The sequence below is a fragment of the Podarcis erhardii genome (genome assembly GCF_964252035.2).
Source record: "Podarcis erhardii genome assembly, chromosome: 7".
Taxonomy (NCBI): Eukaryota; Metazoa; Chordata; class Lepidosauria; order Squamata; family Lacertidae; genus Podarcis; species Podarcis erhardii.
Window position 1 is genome coordinate 22,504,829 of NC_138511.1, and position 17,322 is coordinate 22,522,150.

Below are 17,322 nucleotides of genomic sequence, written 5' to 3' on the forward strand. Positions count from 1 at the left end.
AGCCATGCCAGCAACCACTGCGGAGAACCCCATCAGAGGAGCACCCCATCTTGGAAAACCGCTGCTGCTGCCAGAAACATGCAGCTAGAGGTTGCAATAGGTACATCACAACTGGACCAGGCCATTGGCCCTACGTAAGGGGAGATTACCTCTGCCCTTTTCTCCCTTTCTCAATATTCATTCATTAGACTTAGACTACGAAGACAGGACTTGCATGTCTTGTTCTACACTGCTTCACTGTCTGCCCCTTGGCTTGTAAGCAATCATTTATAGCAATAGTGGGGGAGCTCTTTCAGCTCTAGGGCCATGTTACCTTGTGGGCAACCTTCCAAGAGCCATGCAGAGTAAGTTGGCAGAGTAACAAATGTGAATTTTACCTTGGTATGGTAATAATAATAATAATAATAATAATAATAATAATAATAATAATAATAATTTATTTGAACCCTGCCCATCTGGCTGGGTTTCCCCAGCCACTCTGGGCGGCTTCCACAAAGACCAAAAATAAACTAAGATGTCACACATTAAAAACTTCCCTGAACAGGGCTGCCTTAAGATGTCTTCTGAATGTCAGGTAGTTCTTTATCTCCTTGACATCTGATGGGAGGGCGTTCCACAGGGCGGGCGCCACTACCGAGAAGGCCCTCTGCCTGGTTCCCTGCAGCTTTGCTTCCTGCAATGAGGGAACCGCCAGAAGGCCCTCCGCACTGGACCTCAGCATCTGGGCAGAACGATGGGGGTGGAGATGCTCCTTCGGGTATACTGGACCGAGGCCGTTTAGGGCTTTAAAGGTCAGCACCAACACTTTGAATTGTGCTTGGAAACATGCTGGGAGCCAATGTAGGTCTTTCAAGACTGGTGTTATGTGGTCTTGGCGGCCGCTGCTGGTTCCTGCACACACACTCTCTGTCCTTCTTGCAGCCAAGCAAGAGGCATGATCAGAGTTCAAGGACACATTCCAGACAGGCAAAAACATGTGAGGAGGATGTGGAGGAGGGCTGGTTGTCTGGGGACAGTCACAAGGCCTAAAGTTTCCCACCCTTGCCTTACTTCTAAGATACGTTTTGTTCTGTTTTTCCAGAAGTGACCACACCAGATAAAACTTTGCAATCAGGAGCAAAGTGCTTAATGCTGAAATGTACTTTGGTGGAAAAAGTCCAGAAGGGAAATAATTACAAATTTGAAGGAAAGGATCTCTTTTTGCTATCTTTCTCATTCCCCTGCAGCTGTAGCTATTTTCTCGTTCCATTCTTTGAAATGTATGGGTGTTTTTTGTTTTGTTTTTTAAAAAACCTTCTATGTCCTAAAAAGAGCCTTTAGAAGCAGCGAGAGTGCTTTCATTCACTTATTTCCACGTCACCAGAATGTTGTGAGGGCCTTACTTTATGAAGCAAATAATGCAATCCTAGAAACGACTGCTCAGATGTAAACTCCCATTGAGTCCAGTGGAGCTTACTTCCAGGTAAGCACGCTGAGGATTGCAGCTTAACATCACAATCCAAAACACAGCTCATATATGAAGGGTTGGGGAATGGTTCCTGAACACAGTATAGCATAAAATCATTGAACTGTAGAGCTGCAAGGAACCCTGAGAGTCATCTAGTCCAACCCCCTGCAATGCAGGAATCTCAGCTATAGCATCTGTGACAGATGGCCATCCAGCCTCTGCTTAAAAGCCTTCAAGGAGGGAGAGTCTACTGCCTCTTGTAGGAGTCTGTTCCACTGTCCTGAGTCTTCTTCCTCCTGCCCAATTTACATTTGTAAGCTCCTTGGGAGCAGGGAGCTGTTGCAGTCCTTTCACCTCCACCACTCTTTGTTAAAACAAAAGCCAAACACCTCCGCCTCTGCCTTATTATTCATATACAGGCGGTACCTCAGGTTAAGTACTTAATTTGTTCTGGAGGTTCCGTAATGGTCCTATCGGAAAGCCACTTTTCATAGACTGTCACTGTTAAACCTTGTTTATAATACGGGGCAGGGAGACCAAATTAGGCCGATAAAAAAGTTCAGGACTCTCAAAAAAAGGAAGCACTTCTCACACAATGCATAATGAAAATGATACTTCTCACAAGACACGCTGACAGCTTTCAAGGGGGATTAAACTTTTATTTAGTGTGTGTACAGTGGTACCTCGGGTTAAGTACTTAATTCGTTCCAGAGGTCTGTTCTTATCCTGAAACTGTTCTTAACCTGAAGCACTACTTTAGCTAATGGGGCCTCCTGCTGCTGCTGCGCCGCTGGAGCACAATTTCTGTTCTCATCCTGAAGCAAAGTTCTTAACCTGAGGTACTATTTCTGGGTTAGCGGAGTCTGTAACCTGAAGCATATGTAACCTGAAGCGTCTGTAACCCAAGGTACCACTGTAAATGCTTTTACAAAGAACTCAGAGAATGTGAAGTAGGGGAGACATTTTTGAATGAACAAAATGGGCTTTTCTTCCTCGCCATTGTGACCACACAAAATAGCCATCGAAGTTGCCTTGTAGCCAGGGGGCCTCTGGGACGCAGCAGCAGGTGCTGTTGAGAAGGAAGAACCCTCCAGAAATAGGGCTCCCTCCACCTTCACTTCCATAAAAGGTTGCCAAGAGGCTCATCCCCCTGGGTCCTGAGTGCTGAGCACTTTTTCTCTAGCTGTAAAAGGGAGTGACTTCATGCCCTGTCCTCGTGCTCAACTCCTCCACCGGCAAACTCACCTTCTCGAAGCAGTTTGAAAACACCAAGAAAATGGTGAGTCTCCTTTTACCTGGAATTTCCGCAACTTTGAATTAACTTGAATTATGCTTTCGGAACTGGGGAGCCTTTGTGGCTCAGTGGTTAGAGCACCTCCTTTGCATGCTGGTTCAATTCCCAGCATCTTCAGATAGGGCTGGGAATGTCCTCTGACTAACAACCTGGAGAGATGCTGCCAGTCCGTGTGGACAGTGCAGAGTTAGATGGACCAATGGTCTGATTCAGCTTAAGGCAGTTTCCTATGTGGGTAGAGCATCAGTGGTAGAGCATCTGCATGACATGCAAAAGGTCTCAGGTTCAACCCCTGGCATCTCCAGGTAGGACTGGGAGAGACTCCTTGCCTGAAATCCTGAAGAGCTGCTGCTTGCCAGTGTAGGCATTACTAAGCTAAATGGATAGAATGTTCTGACAGTATAAGGCAGCTTCTTCTGTTCCTAACTGGAGGTTTCCTGTTGCACTGAACAAGTGAAATGGGGATAGAGGGACATTGTCCCTCTGCCCTTCCCACAACTTGGGTTCATCCAAAGTAGTGGACTTTGCAGTACGTTTAGGAAGGTTAGCAAAAGATCCTTAGAGGGTTGAACAGGACCCCTTCCTTCAATTCCTTTAGAACAAGTGTTAACCAAGCTCACGGAAAAGATCTCTCAATGTCTATTTGACAGCCTTTGCTAAATGGAACCTCTGTGGCAGACCTCTAGATACCATCACCAGAAAACCTGAGCTTCTCGGAGGAGGTTATCCAGCTTTTGATTATTTGCTTTTATAGGCAAATCTCCCAGATGTAGGACTAAATAGATTTTTTAAAATTTGATGCAGCAAAGAAACAAACAAAAAACAACAACACTTTTAATATATTATTCAAATGTTCTCCACAAAGTATTGCTGTTTCACATGGTGGGATTTTTTTGGGGGGGTGGGCAGGGTGTATTATGCGGCAATAGGGTATTCGTGGTGGATTTATACAGGGCCAGTCACCCCCCCCCCCGCTTATTACTTTGCCGTCTGCAGGGGCAATTATTGCACTGTAGAAAAAACAAACCAAAAAATAAACTGGAATATCTGTGGCATGAAAAGTTACAGGATCTCAACATGTCACACAGCATGATTGGAAATGCAGCACTATGTCTACCCAAAAACTTGGCAGGCACATACTGTTTTGGAAGCAAGGATATTGCATAACCACCTACAAATCACTGTGAACCCACCATAAAAAGGGCATCTGGAGGGTCTCTAAATTTTCAACCATAACTAGAGTTCTCTTGCCCATTCATCCACCTCCTTCTCCAGGGTGCTATATAATCTGCATGAGGCTCAAGGAGACAAATTCATTCTCTCCAACATTCTGAGACGGCTGAAGAACACTCAGCATGCTTATTCCTTTCTGGGCTGCTTGTCTGAGAGTGTGGGGTTTGGGTGTGTGTGTGCTTTTTGCTTATTTTATTATTTTAATGCTTAGTGGCACAGATTTGGCACTGTTTCTGCTGGCACGGGAGCACTGTGTTTGCAATCAGAGGGATTGATAGAGGACTTTTCACCAGTGCAGCTATTCAGGGGTGGGTGTGCATGTAGCAGCTTCATATTCAACTTCCAGGCTTCAATATTGAAGGGGGTCCAAAAACATGTGGTTGTATCTAATTAAGTGCTACTGAGAGTAGGCATTGAAATCAATGGTCACGATCTAACTTGGGTCTGTTGATTGTCTTGCCCCTCAGAATGCGATCCCAACCAATCAGAGATCACATAGTGTAGGTGTGGGAAACCTTTAGCCCTTCAGATGTTGTTGAACTACAACTCCCATCAGCCCTAGCAAGCCTGGCCAATGATTATGGAGTGGCAGCTCAGCAACATTTGGATGGCCAAAGACTTCAACTGATGGATTAAATGTGATGCGGTGCTATGTAGCCAATCAGATTTGGGCATGCGATGACATCACAAAGCCGATTCAAGGTGGCAGCAATGTTGCCTGGTTGGATATCTGGCTCATTCTGAAAGGATGAGCCATTCAGCCCATTTTGCATCCCATTCTCCAATTACTGAAAGAGGACTATATTCCCACCACCACCAAAAAGGCCCACCCTCATTTAAACGCCTCATTTTTGCCAGCAGTGCTTTCAAAGCATTGGGAGACTACAGTTAATGGGGAAAGTCCAATCAAAGTTCAGAACTTCAAAGTTCCCTTGATATATCAATGAAAGAGCATGCCTATTATTACTAATATCTTCCTGGATTTCTTTTTAATAAACCAAGTGCTTTCTCAAGCAGGGATCTGATATCCCAAGCACCTTTCTCTAAAGAACAATCAATCATCTTTATTATAATTGTTGCAAACCACGCAGATGATGTGTTGCTGTAGCAACAATTACCTTCAGCGTTTCCCCTTCCCAAACAGTTTCTGTTTTCTCAGTCTTCAATGAAATAAAAAAAACCTCATTCATGGGATGCCAGGGGTACACAGTCTCCACCTGGGAGCTGAAATCAGCGGGAGCAGCAATACCCTCAGATATATATTTTTTCTACAGGAAAGTGGGGGAGAGGAGTGTTAAAGGACACAATCCTGACCCTGGGTTGTAGGCAACATTAGTCCTGCTCAGAATAGACCTGCTGAAATTAATGGACCTTAATTAGTCATGCTCATTAATTGCAATAATCTGGGTCAGACCGACCCTGTGCCCCCAAATACTATCAGAATCACCACTCTTTGCAGTTAATGACTAACCCACCACTGACCCCCATTCCTCTTGCTCTTCCTTGCCCCCGCCTCTCTTACAAACATATATTTATTTCACCGGCACACTCTCCCCACTTGTTCACCACAGCAACTGGTATATGGAGGCATCCTGCCTGTATATTCACTATAACTTTAAAGCATATCCAAAACACATTCTGTCCTCCAAAGAATTCTGGGCATTGTAAGTTCACCCCTCCGAGTGTCGCAATTTCCCAGCAACCCCCTTAACAAACTACAGCGCCCAGATTTCTTTGAGGGAAAGAATTATGCCCTTGGGTTCTAGATCAGTTGGTTAGAGCATGGTGCTGAGAACGTCAAGGTCTCAGGTTCCATCCCCGTATGGGACATATTCCTGCATTGCAGGGGGGGGGGGCTGGACTTGATGATGCTCCGGGTCCCTTCCAACTCTATGATTCTATGAAAGCACGTGCTCTGAATGTGCTTAAAAGGCTTAGTGTGTACACAGCCCATGTGGCTAGCAGCCACTGTTAGCCTAACCCTCTTCCAAAGCCATCCAAATTGGTGACTGCCATGGCCTCTCGGGGGAGCAAATTCCCTAAGTTTAGCTATGTGTGCAGGGTGAAGAAATCCGTTTCCTTGGCCTGCACTTGAATCTTCCAAAATACTGCTTTACTGGATAGCTCTGAGTTCTAATGTTAGGAGTGAGGGAGAAAAATTTCAGAGATTCTCCTCCAGGTGATGCAAGGCCAGAGAGAAAAAGGTGGCAGAGTGTTTGTGGAATTTCCTCCCCCAAGAGGCCCACCTGGCACCAACCTGATTCTTCTTCCACCCCTAGGCAGACATGTTTATGCTCCCATAAATGCCCCCCATGCCCTTTAAAAACATTTTCTTTTCTTTCTTTTTTTGTTACATTTCATTTCTGCATCTATTTTTTGTAAAATGCCCTAGATGTTGTGCTGAAGGGGATGGTAAACAAACCTTGATCATATATATTGCAGAGGGTTGGACTATCTGACTCTTGGGATCCCCTTCCAACTCTAGGATTCTATTATTTCATCTCCCACACCCCTGGCAACAGCTATGACCAAAAGCAAGACGTATTCCAACAAAGGGCAGATTAAATTGGTACAAGGCTTCCATTAGACTAGATAAATAAATAAATTTGCAGTTATAAATTGGAAATGCCTCCGACCACCCCTTGCTCAAAAATGCTTTGCTGATAATAAAATCATTCTGGGATGGATTGAATAGGGCTCAGGATCCTGAAGCTACACAACGCTGCCCTCTGGTGCTTGCTCTGAAAACAGGTGGCAAGCTTTCTCCTCTATTCTTCCTTCCAGAAGCAGTGGTGTGTGTTCCTCTTTACAACAACCCAGTGAGGTTGGCTAAACTGAGAGGCTATCATCTGGTGAATTTCATGGCTGGGTGAACAGCTGTGCCCAGGTCTTAAAAACAACAAACAAATAGTATTGTGGCAAATTAAGGAAAGACCGGCGAGTTTAATTTTGGCACAAATCACTTAAAAAAATAAAAAGTTAAACCTAGAAAAAAAATTGGGGGGCACAAATCACTGAGGAATATGGCCACTTCCTCAGATCACACATGGTGGAAGGCTACTGATGGTTTGTCCATGGTGAGAACAAAGGGAAATGGAGTTGTTATTATTATTATTTCTACAAAAAAGGTAAAGGACCTCTGACAGTTAAGTCCAGTCATGAACGACTGGGGTTGCGGTGCTCATCTCGCTCTATAGGCCGAGGGAGCCGGCGTTCGTCCACAGACAGCTTCTGGGTCATGTGGCCAGCATGATAAGTCACTTCTGGCGAACCAGAGCAGCGCACGGAAACTCCGTTTACCTTCCCGCTGGAGCGGTACCTATTCATCTACTTACACTTGACGTGCTTTCAAACTGCTAGGTTACATTATACATATTACATTATATATGTAATATATAATGATAATGATGGCGCCAGGCGAGCGTCCCTGGGGAGAGCATTCCACGAAAGGGGAGCCACCACAGAAAAGGCCCATTCCTGTGTTGCAGAAAGTACAGTGACATTTATTTGCTTAGGGAAGAGATGAGGAAATATTTTCAGTCTGAGGCAACCTTTTCTCTTTTTTGCGGGGCGGGGGGGGGAGCAAATGCCAATGTCTTGCTCTCTCTCTCTTTGTGTGTATGTGTGTCAAGGTTTGCAAAAGTACAAAAGGGAGCAACCCTAAGAGGGCAACTCTCCAGAAACAGGCAAACAAGACATGAACATGCTCTGTGGGCATGGAATCCTGGCTGGCTGGCAGGGATAGGGCAGCACAGATCCCTGGAGGGAATGGAACGGAGTCCCGTGGGAAAGGAGATTGGCTGGGGCCCCTTGAACAGGAACACTACCCAAGGCATCGTTTTGTCACCCAGGCACCAGTCGCTTAATGCCTCTCTTCACCTGCAGTCAAGCGTCCTGACGCCAGAGCAGATCACCGAGTACAAGGGCATCTTTGAGATGTTTGACGAAGAGGGGAACGGCTTGGTGAAAACGGATGAGCTGGAGAGGCTCATGAGCCTGATTGGCATCAACCCCACCAAGAGAGAGCTGGCAACGATGGCAAAGGATGTGGACAAAGACAGTAAGGATTCCCCGTCTGGCCTGGCTTTTCAGAAAGAATTATGTCCCCCAAATCTAATAGTGCTACAATTAAATGAAGGGCTGTGGAGAGAGAGAAAGTTTGTGTTTATCAATCTATCTGGGAAGGGCGACAGCTCAGAGGTAGAGCATTTGCTCTGCATGCCCAAGGGCCCAAGTCCAATTCCTGGTGTCTCCTGGTAGGGCAGGGAGAGACATCCCTGCCGTGCTGCCAGTCAGCATCAACAATGGTGAGCTTAATGAACCAATGGCCTGACTCAGCATAAGGGAGCTCCGTATTATCTTGCTATATACATAAAAATGTAAGACGTTGTCACGCTCTGCAGTTTGCATAGCTGCTGATAGGCAACCACTCCAACTGCAGCATGAGGAACGGCAGGCTGGGGCAGCCAAGTCGTTTAACAGAGGGGGAGAGCCACTCTGAAACACCTCCCACTTCAGGTAAGCACACTTGTGGTGAGGTTTAACGGAGGCAAAGAAGGTGCTTCACACAGCAGCTTAGCAGGCCACTCTGAAGTACCTCCTCCTTTAAAAGGGGTGGAGTTTGGTGCCAGCTATGGGGGGGATAGGTGAGGGTATGGTGCAAAGTGGGGTTGGGGGTTGGTCAGGTGTGTGGGAAAGGCAAAGAGCTTGGCGAGTGGAGCAAACAGGGGCAGTAGCATCTCTCTCTCTCTCTCTCTCTCTCTGTGTGTGTGTGTGTGTGTGTGTTACACATACATTCTATTTTTCTCTTCCCTTGCCCACACACATTAGTTTGCAATTCCCAACCATTCCTCCCAGTAAAAGGAGCCTATTTATAGTGGTACCTTCAAGGCAGGACTGTGTGGCAGACCAGGCAGAGGGAGGAGGCAGCCGGGTACACTTGCCCCGGACCTTGGAGGGCTAAGCTGGCCAGGGCCCCCCCCACTAGGGGCTTGCCAGTCTTACACTGTCATGCTAAGATCAAGACTCCTGCCCCAGGGCTCAGACAACCTCTGCATGGGCCTGGTACAAATGTCTGTGGCCCTACGCGAAAAGAATGAGCAGAAAGCATCCCAAAGTGCAACAAAGTCTAAAATGTCCAGAGTCTAAAATCACCAGTGGGACTTACTTTTGCATAAGCACAGCCAACGTAAAATCTGCACCTACTGTTTTGCATCCACTGCCCCTGGCCCTGACCACCATTGACATGTGTCCCTCGGACAGCTGTCCAGAAGGGAATGTTTTCGACCCTTGGGTTGAAAAAGAACCGGCTTATAGGAATGCATTAATGGATTCTAGAAATCCTTCCTTCCTTTTCTTCCCCTAGACAAAGGCACCTTCAACTGTGATGGGTTCCTGGTTTTGATGGGGATTTACCACGAAAAGTCAAAAAACCAGGATGAAGAGCTAAGGGCAGCTTTCAAGGTTTTTGATCAGGAGCACAAAGGCTACATTGACTGGAACACCTTGAAGTAAGTGAGCAGAAGACAGGGCAAAGGAGGGACGGCGTTGCCAAGTCTCCCGCCCAAGTTTGCTACTCACATCCACGCCATTTAAAGCACATGGCTTTGGCCCAGAGAATCCTGGGGATTGTAGTTTAAGGGTGCTGGGAGTTGTAGCTCTGTGAAGGGTAAACCACAGTTCCCGTGTGGTTGTGGTTGTTTTGGTGGGGAAGCTGTGTGCTTTAAACGTAGGGTATGTATGTTAGCCCAGTCTCCATTCTGTACAGATTAGGAATATGCATAAGAACATGAGATGAGTTTGCTGGATCAGTCCAGCAGCCCATCCAGTCCGGATGCCACAAGCAGGACCTGAGCACAATGGCATTCTGTGCACCCGCCATTTCCAGGAATTGGAGGAAGAACATAACCATTGTTCTGGTTTTGATGGGCATTCACTTCGAAGAAACCAGGATAAAGAGTTAAGAGCAGAATTCCCAGATTCGTAGGAATTGTAGTTTACCCCTCCCACAGCCTTCTCTTCCACGAATTTGTCCAGTCCTCTTTTCAAGCCACCCAGTATTCATCTTGGCCAGGAGCAATCCAATTCTGCTCATCCAAGATGACATCTGTGATGGTTGTCATGTTGGCAACTGCCTCTTGTGGGAGTGAGTTCCATGAATTAAATATGTGCTGCATGAATCGAACAGATCTATAGCTCTTTGTGAGTGAAGGTAAAGCAGAACCTCCATGTTTAGAGGCAGTATACCAGATAGTGCACAACCATGCCTTACCGTGGCCTCTGCCCTTTAGGTATGTGCTGATGAACGCCGGGGAGCCGCTGAATGAACAGGAAGCAGAACTCATGATGAAAGAAGCTGACAAAGACGGGGATGGGACCATTGACTATGAAGGTATCAGAAATGCATGGGGAATTAGAAGGGAGGAACATGTCATAGGTACAGTCAGCCATATAGAATCATAGAACTGTAGAGTTGGAAGGAACCCTGAGGATCATCTAGCCCAACCCCCTGCAACGCAGGAATCTGCAGCTGCCCCACATGGGGATCAAACCTGCAACCTTCGCATTATCAGCACCATGCTCTAACCAACTGAGCCACATCAGCACCCCTATCTTTTTGTTCAAAATACAGCATTAATGAAATACGTACACACAATCTAACAATTGGCAAGACTTCCACAGTTCTGCCTCCTCCTCCTCCTAATTCTCTCGTCACCAATGCAACATGGTCTTACTTGACCTGGGCTTTGTGGATTGCATTCTTATTTTTCTCTTTAAGAATTTTGGAGTTTTAATGAACATTCCATAGACCCTCCGTAGCTGAATCAATTGTTCAAGACTGCTCAACCTAAATCCAGCAAACCCATGGTTCTTACACATTTTTTGTGTACACACTGTGCAATACTGTACATGCCTACTCAGAAATAATGCCCATTGAGTTCAATGGGACATAAAGCAACAGCAAAAACTCTTCCCCCTCCCCACCCACTGCACACCTTGGTCTGTAGTGTTCACAGAGTACAACAGGTATTTGGCTACACCCTCTGAGATACCACCACCTGACTCTACTGTCCCCACCATTATTTTGCACGTATCTGGAACTCAATTTCCTAACCAATTTCCTAGTAGGATGTTTGACTTGAAACACAGATAAACCTAGGAAGCACCATCGCAGTTTTGAAGACATTCCAGCAGATGGCAGTATAGTACACCAATCTGACATTAGTCAGTATCCATATTTGATAAATTGCAGCGTGTGCCACTTTTCCTTCTCTTAAAGCAACTGTCCCTTAATTTGCTTTCACAAAATACGTGGCAAGGATCTAAAGACCGTTCTTGCATTGCAGGAGGGCATGCGGTGGTTGCTGCCCAATCGTTTGATCCCACAGGTCGTGGTATAGTGGTTAAAGCTTTGGAATAGAACCTGGGGGACACCAGGGTTCAAACCCCCATTAGGGTGACCTTGGGGCCAGTCACTACCTCTTAGCCTAACCTGCTTCACAGGGTTGTTGTGAGGATTAAATGAGGGACGGCCGGGTGGGAAACCATGTACACAACCTTAGGATATGCAGTGGTACCTCGGGTTACATACACTTCAGGTTACATACGCTTCAGGTTACAGACTCCGCTAACCCAGAAATAGTACCTTGGGTTAAGAACTTTGCTTCAGGATGAGAACAGAAATTGGGCTCCGGCAACGCAGCGGCAGCGGGAGGCCCCATTACCTAAAGTGCTGCTTCAGGTTAAGAACGGACCTCTGGAACGAATTAAGTACTTAACCCGCGGTACCACTGTAAATGCAATAAATAAACTGAAAACAATGCTTGGATTACTACAGAAACGTGGTTGTGGTTTTTCGTGGTGTAGACAGCAGCGTAGGGATGGTATTATCTAGCAGGAGGTTCCTTAGACAGTTTCCCCCAAAGACCAACTGAGCATGTTGCCCACCCCCAAGATCATGTATGGACAAGAATGTCTGGCTCGGAGGCACTCTCCAACCAAGGATGTCCCTGTACATGTTTGTTTCAGAGCAGCAAATGGAGGGGTGCTCTTTCTGCCTCTACAAGACCCATCCAGGCTAAGGATACAGCTCGCCTGCAACCTGACCACATGCAAAGTCTTATTAATATGACCAAAATCTCTCTGGCTTTGACTCCAGAGACTTGGGGTTCTCAGGGCCCATCCTTTAGGGTCTGACACCCTTAAATCTCTGGGCCTTTCATTCAGGCCTGGCCCTGTCAAACATGCAGCCCCCTACAAGGTTGCTCGGAAGGTCATGTGTCTCCTCACCTTGGCTGAAAAAATGTTCCCCACTCCAGGAGTAGTGTGACTATTTCCACATTGCCAAAGGAGAACGAATACATTAACTCCCAAAGAGGAAGAGGACATATATTTGAATAAGATACACATACGTAGAGATGCACACTTTGCAGTTACTACTATGCACAATGCATCTCACCGTAGCAGGGAAGATTGCGACTGGGTTCCCCATGTGTCGTCTTTGGTCTGCTGTCCAGGTGCTCATTGTTGGTGGATGACCTCTATTTGGGTGATGTGTCAGTGGCTGCAGCTGGCTCCATTCACCCACACCTGGCTGCCGTTTCCGGATTTCTATGCTCTAGAGAAAAAAGCAAACTACTGTCACGGACTGGTTGGAAACAGAGGAATGGGGGGAGGAACCAGCTGAGGAACACTCCCCCCTCACACACACAAGGGAAGAATGAGAGGTCAGAGGGAAAAGGGGGGAAAGACCGGGAAGAGAAGGTATCTGGAGCTGAGGAGGTAACAGAGCTTAGTGAGCTGGGAGAGTCTGTAGCAGAAAGAAGTCCAGAATCAGAGGCAGAAGCTGAAGCAGGAAAGTGAGGGAAGGGATGCCAAGAGGCAGAGATGAGTCAGGCTGGTGCAGAGTCATGGGTGTCTCCCCCTCCTATTGCAACAAGCCCCCTTCTGTCCTGGTCTTCCAGAACTAGAAGAGGTATGAAAAGGGCAGAGGAGAGGTTGGTTGCACCCAGGCACAGTCTCTGATTGTTTGGGAAAAGACCTGGAGAGGAGGGGACTTAGACAGCTGCGAGAAGGCGGGGACGTTCAGACTTATCAACTGGTTTTCATGGAGTTAGTCCACCCGGAATGAGCTACTCTGCTCATTAAGTCTAACACATAACCAAGTCTGCAGAAATAGTGTTTTTGCTAATAAATAGTTAAATACAACTTTAAACTGTGTGATTACTTACTGGCATGTTCCTGTGACAACTATTGATTGGCAATTGAGGCAGGGTTCTTGAAGGTAGGTTGCAGTCTGAGCGCCTGGAGCTAGGAGGCAGAAGGAAGGGCTCACTAACAAGGCAGAAGGAAGTCAGAAGGTCTGCAAGGCTTATATCTCTCTTAAGCTGCTGACTGGCCCCTTCAGCGTCACCTGATTTCCCAGGCCACATGGACAATGCACTGTTGGAGCAAACTTGTAGCAGGCCCCATTCACACCATACATTCAAAGCACATAAGTAGCCATTGCTTCTCCCAAACAATTCTGGGACTTGTCATTTGCTAAGGGTGCCAAGAGCCATTAAAACACCCCTCTTCCCCTCACAGAGTTGAGTGCTTTAGCAATCAATCCCTCTTCCCAGGGAATTCTGGGAATTGTAACTCTGATGGGGACAGAGCTTGTCTCCTAACAATTTTCAGCACGCTTAACAAATGACAGCTCCCAAAAATTTGGGGGGAAAGCCATGGCTGTTTAAAGTGAACATGTCCAAACTCTGGGAGATAAGGGCCTGACCGGCAGGACTCTACACGGCACCCAGGCCTACCTCAAACAGGGCAGAACAATGACTGGCTGGTGCTGATGGTCAGGCCTACCAGCGCAGGCCTCCATGTAAAAAGAATGGATGGTACCTATCGAGTGCAATGCTTGCTAATAAGTGGCTTGGACTCAGATTACCAGAAAGATCGTATCTCCCTTTATGAACCTGCCCATGTGCTAAGATTCTCAGGCGTGCACCCTGTCTTGGTCCCATTCACATCAGAGGCACAGTTGGTGGTGACATGATTGTTGTTGTTTAGTCGTTTAGTCATGTCCGACTCTTCGTGACTCCATGGACCAGAGCACGCCAGGCACTCCTGTCTTCCACTGCCTCCCACAGTTTGGTCAGACTCATGTTTGTAGCTTCGAGAACACTGTCCAACCATCTCGTCCTCTGTCATCCCCTTCTCCTTGTGCCCTCCATCTTTCCCAACATCAGGGTCTTTTCCAGGGAGTCTTCTCTTCTCATGAGGTAGCCAAAGTACTGGAGCCTCAGCTTCACGATCTGTCCTTCCAGTGAGCACTCAGGGCTGATTTCCTTAAGAATGGATATGTTTGATCTTCTTGCAGTCCATGGGACTCTCAAGAGTCTCCTCCAGCACCATAATTCAAAAGCATCAATTCTTTGGCGATCAGCCTTCTTTATGGTCCAGCTCTCACTCCCATACACCACTACAGGGAAAACCATGGCTTTAACTATACGGACCTTTGTTGGTAAGGTGATGTCTCTGCTTTTTAAGATGCTGTCTAGGTTTGCCATCGCCTTTCTCCCAAGGAGCAGGCGTCTTTTAATTTCGTGACTGCTGTCACCATCTGCAGTGATCATGGAGCCCAAGAAAGTAAAATCTCTCACTGCCTCCATTTCTTCCCCTTCTATTTGCCAGGAGGTGATGGGACCAGTGGCCATGATCTTCGTTTTTTTGATGTTGAGCTTCAGACCATATTTTGCGCTCTCCTCTTTCACCCTCATTAAAAGGTTCTTTAATTCCTCCTCACCTTCTGCCATCAAGGTTGTGTCATCTGCATATCTGAGGTTGTTGATATTTCTTCCGGCGATCTTAATTCTGGCTTGGGATTTATCCAGCCCAGCCTTTCGCATGATGAATTCTGCATATAAGTTAAATAAGCAGGGGGACAATATACAGCCTTGCCGTACTCCTTTCCCAATTTTGAACCAATCAGTTGTTCCATATCCAGTTCTAACTGACATGTGACATGATAGACTGAGCCTTTTCTGTGGCTGCTCCCAGATTGTGGGATTCTCTCCTCCCAGTTACCTCCTGTCCACCAGTAGGTGAAGACCTATTAAGGCAGGCCTTTGAAAAGGAGCAGATGATGTTGACCAATGGACCAACCATTGGGACTACATTTTTATACCAACTTTATCTCCCAATGAGCTCAAGGTTCTCCTCCTCCCCTTTTCATTCTCACCACAACCCTGTGATGTAGGTTAAGAGATTTACCCAAGGTCACCCAGTGAGTTTCATGGCCAAGTGGGGATTTGAAACCTGGTATCCTACAGGTCATAGCTTGGGAGAAGTGTGCTATAAATACACTGCATGAAATAAACAAATGAGCCCCTCTGAGCTCAGCAGGGCTTACTTCTCTTGTATGTGTGTTTGAAAATATACCAGCAAGTTAAGAAATGGGCAAGGGGAGGGAGGAAGAAAAATGATAAATTCCACCTTCTTCCTAATACAGATCTATGTTTGTTTTCCCCTTCTAGAGTTTGTGGCGATGATGACCGGCGAATCATTTAAATTGACCCAATAAGGCCCACGGGAAGAAATTAATTCTTGATGTCAGAGTCCCGTCCCCACTCTCCACCCAAGCGACTTTCCTGCTTGCAATGTAAATAGACAAAAGGGGCAAGTCTCACGATGTCTGTAGGTAAAATAAAAAATATTGGTGTACAGATCTCCACATCCCTACAGCAAGAAGTTTGCAAGCAAAGAGGGGTGAGGGAAATCCAGTCCCAGCGTGTATCTACATGACAGAGTTAAAACAGGTTTAAAAGTGTAATTCGGTCGTTCTGCAAAAAGAGCCAGGCTAAGCCACTTTACAGAGGATTCTCCTTCAGCTACAATTCCCAGAATTCTTCAGAGAAGACCCCGGAACTCCAACAGGCATCTACCCTACACAAAGTTAGCATAGCTTTAAGGCTGTGTACTCACAATACTTTTAAAGCACATTATTTCCCCCAAAGAATCCTGTGAGCTGCCGTTAACTGTGCTGGGACTTGTAGCTATGTGAGGGGTAAACTACAGCTCTCAGGAATCTTCATGGGAAATAATGTACTTTCAATGTGCTAGAAATACATGGTCTGTGCCCAGCTCAAGTTAAATCGCCTTCGGCAACTGAGGGCTGGAAACTGGACAGATTGCCCTTGTTTAAGATTCATATTAATAAAATTTCAATGAAACCAGTTTCCGTTTTCTTTACCCCCTAAGAGTGGCTTTTTGGGTAGAATCAGTGAAAGAAATGCAGGCCTGTAAGGCCAAGAACAGATGTGGTTAAATGCTGGAAGATGCAGGACAGATTTTTCAAAGAACTTCTTACACAGCACATAGTTAAGCTATGGCACTTGCTCCCACAGGAGGCAGTAATAGCCAACAACTTGGACGGCCTTAAGAGGATTGGACAAATTCTGAGGGGATAAGGTTATTAACAGCTACTAGCCATGATGGCTATTGCTCTACCTCCACATTTGGAGGCAGAAATGCTTCTGAGTATCAGTTGCTGGAAACAATAAAGGAGGGGAGAATGTTCTAGTGCTTGGGCCCCGCTTGCAGGTTTCCCCAGAGATATCTGGCTGACCACTGTGAGAATAGGAGGCTGGACTAGATGGGCCATTGGGCCTCATCCAGCAGGCTCAACTTATGACCAACATATTGAGTTCCCAAACCATAATGCACATCTTCCTCACCGTGTTCCTGTGTGAGTCACATGGCCTGCACAAGATTGCAGGCCCCCCCTGCCCAGTTTTTTGGGTGGGGAGGGAGCGCTTTTTTTCTGGCAAGATCTTGGCACCCAAAATGGCTGCCGGGCCCTCACGTGAGGAAACGGGATGTCCCATCTTCCTGGGACAGCTTGTGCAGTATGCCAGTAGAGAGATTGGCTATGAGGAAGAGACAAACTGAAGCCTGATTCCATCTATATCACTTAATGTTTAGAAATGCTAAATGTCTCCACTTATGAAGGTATCTTACACAGTCTTGCACCATTGCTGCTGGACTATAAGGTCTATCTGTATTGGCATTCCACCTGCTTTTGAAAGACACACCAGTTCACACAAGCCTCTCCTTGATCTCTTTGTCCTCCTGTTTTAATCCCTGAATTGTTTTATTGTAGATTTTAATTCCAGGCATTTATATTTTATAGTCTGTGTACCCAGTGTTTCTTCTTTGGAAACTGCTCAGAAGCCTATTTTAGCATTATGTGGTATATAGATATTTATTATTCACAGTCATCTCTGACTACAGGTCAGGCTGACAGGACCTAGAGTCCAACACCATCTAGATAATGTAAGTTGATACATCCCTAGTTTACACT

The 17,322-nt window shown here is 46.3% G+C and overlaps 1 protein-coding gene and 1 long non-coding RNA gene across 3 annotated transcripts in view; one reads left to right on the plus strand and one right to left on the minus strand.

Annotated features, from left to right (window-relative positions):
* Positions 1–14,011, minus strand: part of LOC309347063 — a 34,018-nt gene extending 20,007 nt beyond the window's left edge. Inside the window, exons 1-2 of the long non-coding RNA XR_014158808.1 lie at positions 13,205–14,011; positions 12,433–12,591 (exon numbers count right to left, since the gene is read on the minus strand). This is a non-coding gene — a long non-coding RNA (uncharacterized lncRNA). The remainder of the gene's footprint in view (positions 1–12,432; positions 12,592–13,204) is intronic.
* Positions 1,186–16,195, plus strand: CALML6 (calmodulin like 6). 2 transcript variants are annotated; one of them, XM_081871427.1, is made up of 5 exons: positions 1,186–1,462; positions 7,860–8,034; positions 9,340–9,484; positions 10,265–10,365; positions 15,497–16,195. In XM_081871427.1, the coding sequence occupies exons 2-5, from the start codon at positions 7,911–7,913 to the stop codon at positions 15,541–15,543; spliced, it is 417 nt and encodes a 138-aa protein (XP_081727553.1). In that variant the 5' UTR covers positions 1,186–1,462; positions 7,860–7,910; the 3' UTR covers positions 15,544–16,195. The 2 variants fall into 2 exon arrangements, with proteins under 2 accessions (XP_081727553.1, XP_081727552.1); XM_081871426.1 differs by lacking the exon at positions 1,186–1,462 and adding an exon at positions 2,549–2,726.
* The last annotated feature ends 1,127 nt before the right edge of the window (positions 16,196–17,322 follow it).

Coding starts and splice junctions, on each gene's coding strand:
- CALML6 (XM_081871426.1), top strand. Junction 8,035..9,339: donor AAAGGATGTGGACAAAGACA/GTAAGGATTCCC, acceptor TTCTTCCCCTAG/ACAAAGGCACCTTCAACTGT. Junction 9,485..10,264: donor ATTGACTGGAACACCTTGAA/GTAAGTGAGCAG, acceptor TCTGCCCTTTAG/GTATGTGCTGATGAACGCCG.